The sequence below is a fragment of the Lotus japonicus genome, chromosome 2 (genome assembly GCF_012489685.1).
Source record: "Lotus japonicus ecotype B-129 chromosome 2, LjGifu_v1.2".
NCBI lineage: Eukaryota > Viridiplantae > Streptophyta > Magnoliopsida > Fabales > Fabaceae > Lotus > Lotus japonicus.
This window is the reverse complement of record NC_080042.1, coordinates 92004712-92006907: the sequence shown is the minus strand read 5'-3', so window position 1 is coordinate 92006907 and position 2196 is coordinate 92004712. Positions and strand designations below refer to the sequence as shown.

The 2196-nt window shown below is 35.2% G+C and overlaps 1 protein-coding gene across 1 annotated transcript; it reads left to right on the top strand.

Annotated features, from left to right (window-relative positions):
* Window positions 1–214: 214 nt before the first annotated feature.
* Window positions 215–1882, top strand: LOC130741046 (probable aquaporin TIP2-2). The gene is made up of 3 exons (XM_057593816.1): window positions 215–401; window positions 898–1145; window positions 1349–1882. The coding sequence occupies exons 1-3, from the start codon at window positions 275–277 to the stop codon at window positions 1721–1723; spliced, it is 750 nt and encodes a 249-aa protein (XP_057449799.1). The 5' UTR covers window positions 215–274; the 3' UTR covers window positions 1724–1882.
* The last annotated feature ends 314 nt before the right edge of the window (window positions 1883–2196 follow it).

Below are 2196 nucleotides of genomic sequence, written 5' to 3'. Positions count from 1 at the left end.
CTCTCTCCAATTGGACATCAACGTAAGCCTCCTCCGTTAACAAATAAACGGCAGGACCAACATTGCAGACGGGCAGCAAAGTCAGGGACCATCTGTGTAATTAAATTAGGTGGGGGACTAAAATTGTGGAATTAATAAACGTCAGGGACCAAAGTTGCAATTAAGCCTATATTTTATGTAAACTCTTTACTATATAAACCTTGGCAAATGTCTCTGATGTAAAGCATTCACTAATAGCTTTAGCTCCTCTGTTTTGAATTGGCGTTTGTCAAAAATGGCGAAGATAGCTTTGGGTAGATTTGATGACTCATTTAGCATTACCTCCCTTAAGGCTTATCTAGCAGAGTTCATTGCCACTTTCCTTTTCATCTTCGCTGGTGTTGGATCAGCCATCGCTTACAGTAAGTACTTTTGGAGTACGTGCATGTGATTAGTTTTTTTTATAGACAAATGTTGGTTGTTAGTAAATTAGTACATATTATCTGTCATCAGTGTTCGAACATTGGTCTTTTACCTACAATTACTCTTAACTCAAGCATGTGAACTACCACTATAAATACTATAGAGTAGTGGTTAATGGGTGAACTATTATATAATTGGTAGATATATATATTATTAATTTTTAAAATAAGATATGTAACAGTTAAATATGATATTTACCGTTGAGATCAAATATCCTACTGGTTTAATATATATGATATTTAATAGATCAATAATATTAAATATATATTATATAATATTTAAAAATTAATTATTACTGGTTTAATTAAGGTTTAGCCATAATTGATCTATTAAAATGTGAATTAGTGCCTTCAACATTTCAATGAGCAACTAGTTTTTAAAACATTGTTTTTTATTCACAACATGGGGATGAAATGGATGTGTTGTGTTATATAGATGAGCTTACATCAGACGCACCATTGGATCCAACGGGTCTGGTTGCAGTAGCTTTGGCCCATACATTTGCTGTGTTTGTATGCGTGTCCATCGCATGGAACATCTCAGGTGGCCATTTGAACCCAGCTGTCACACTTGGATTGGCTGTTGGAGGCAACATCACTCTCCTCACCGGTTTTTTCTACTGGATTGCCCAAGTGCTTGGCTCCATCGTCGCATGCCTCCTCGTCAGTTTTGTCACCTCCAAGGTATGAAAGGAAATTATCTCATGTGGAGGCGACCGCCCCATTTTGAACACACTTGGTTCCATCTCTATCTAAAGTTTACCACTAATTAAATACATTTTTATAATCATCCCTCAAGCTAATTTTAGAATATCGTTAGACCAAATCCATGTTATAGAATTTATAATAAATTTTCTGATATCATATTCATTGGGATTTATTGGCAGAGCACTCCAACTCATGGATTGGCTGCTGGAGTGAGCCCTATTGGAGGTGTGGTCATCGAGATTGTTGCAACTTTTGCATTGCTTTACACTGTTTATGCCACCGCAGTTGACCCTAGAAAGGGTTCATTGCGTACCATTGCACCTATTGCTATTGGGTTGATCGTGGGTGCTAACATCTTAGCCTTCGGTCCATTCAGTGGCGCCTCGATGAACCCGGCCCGCTCATTTGGTCCAGCTGTGGTTAGTGGAAACTATGCTGATAACTGGATCTACTGGGTTGGACCATTGACTGGAGGAGCTTTGGGTGGGCTTATCTACGGTGGTGCTTTCCTTTGTCCATATAATTCTGTCTCCGCCACGGAAACCCATCCTTAAATGAAATTGTTCTTGCCATGAATTGTTCATCGTTTGCTGCCTTAAACATCTTGGCTTTTTTTCCTGGTTTTAAAAAAGTGTATCTTTAATTATCTGTAAGTATCCGTTGCTTGTAATAAATTTCTAAATAATTTATACATGTCATGAAGCGTTTTGATTTTTGAAGGCCCTTTTGGCTTTTTCTTTTATATGGATAATTTTCTCATGTGAATTCTGCTTAATATCTATATATATATAAAGGAGACTTGAGTTTTTGCATGTATTAAATGCATTAAACCATAAAGCTCCAATACCTTTATATTAAATACATTAAAAACTAACAAATAAATATTAAATAAATAAAAAACTTCTTTGATACATAAATAAAAAACTGAAAACATTTGTATTTTAAAAAACTATTCAACCAATCATAAACTTAAAATCGACTTGAGTTTTGCATTTGAAAAATATTAAATATTAAAATTAGTAATAAA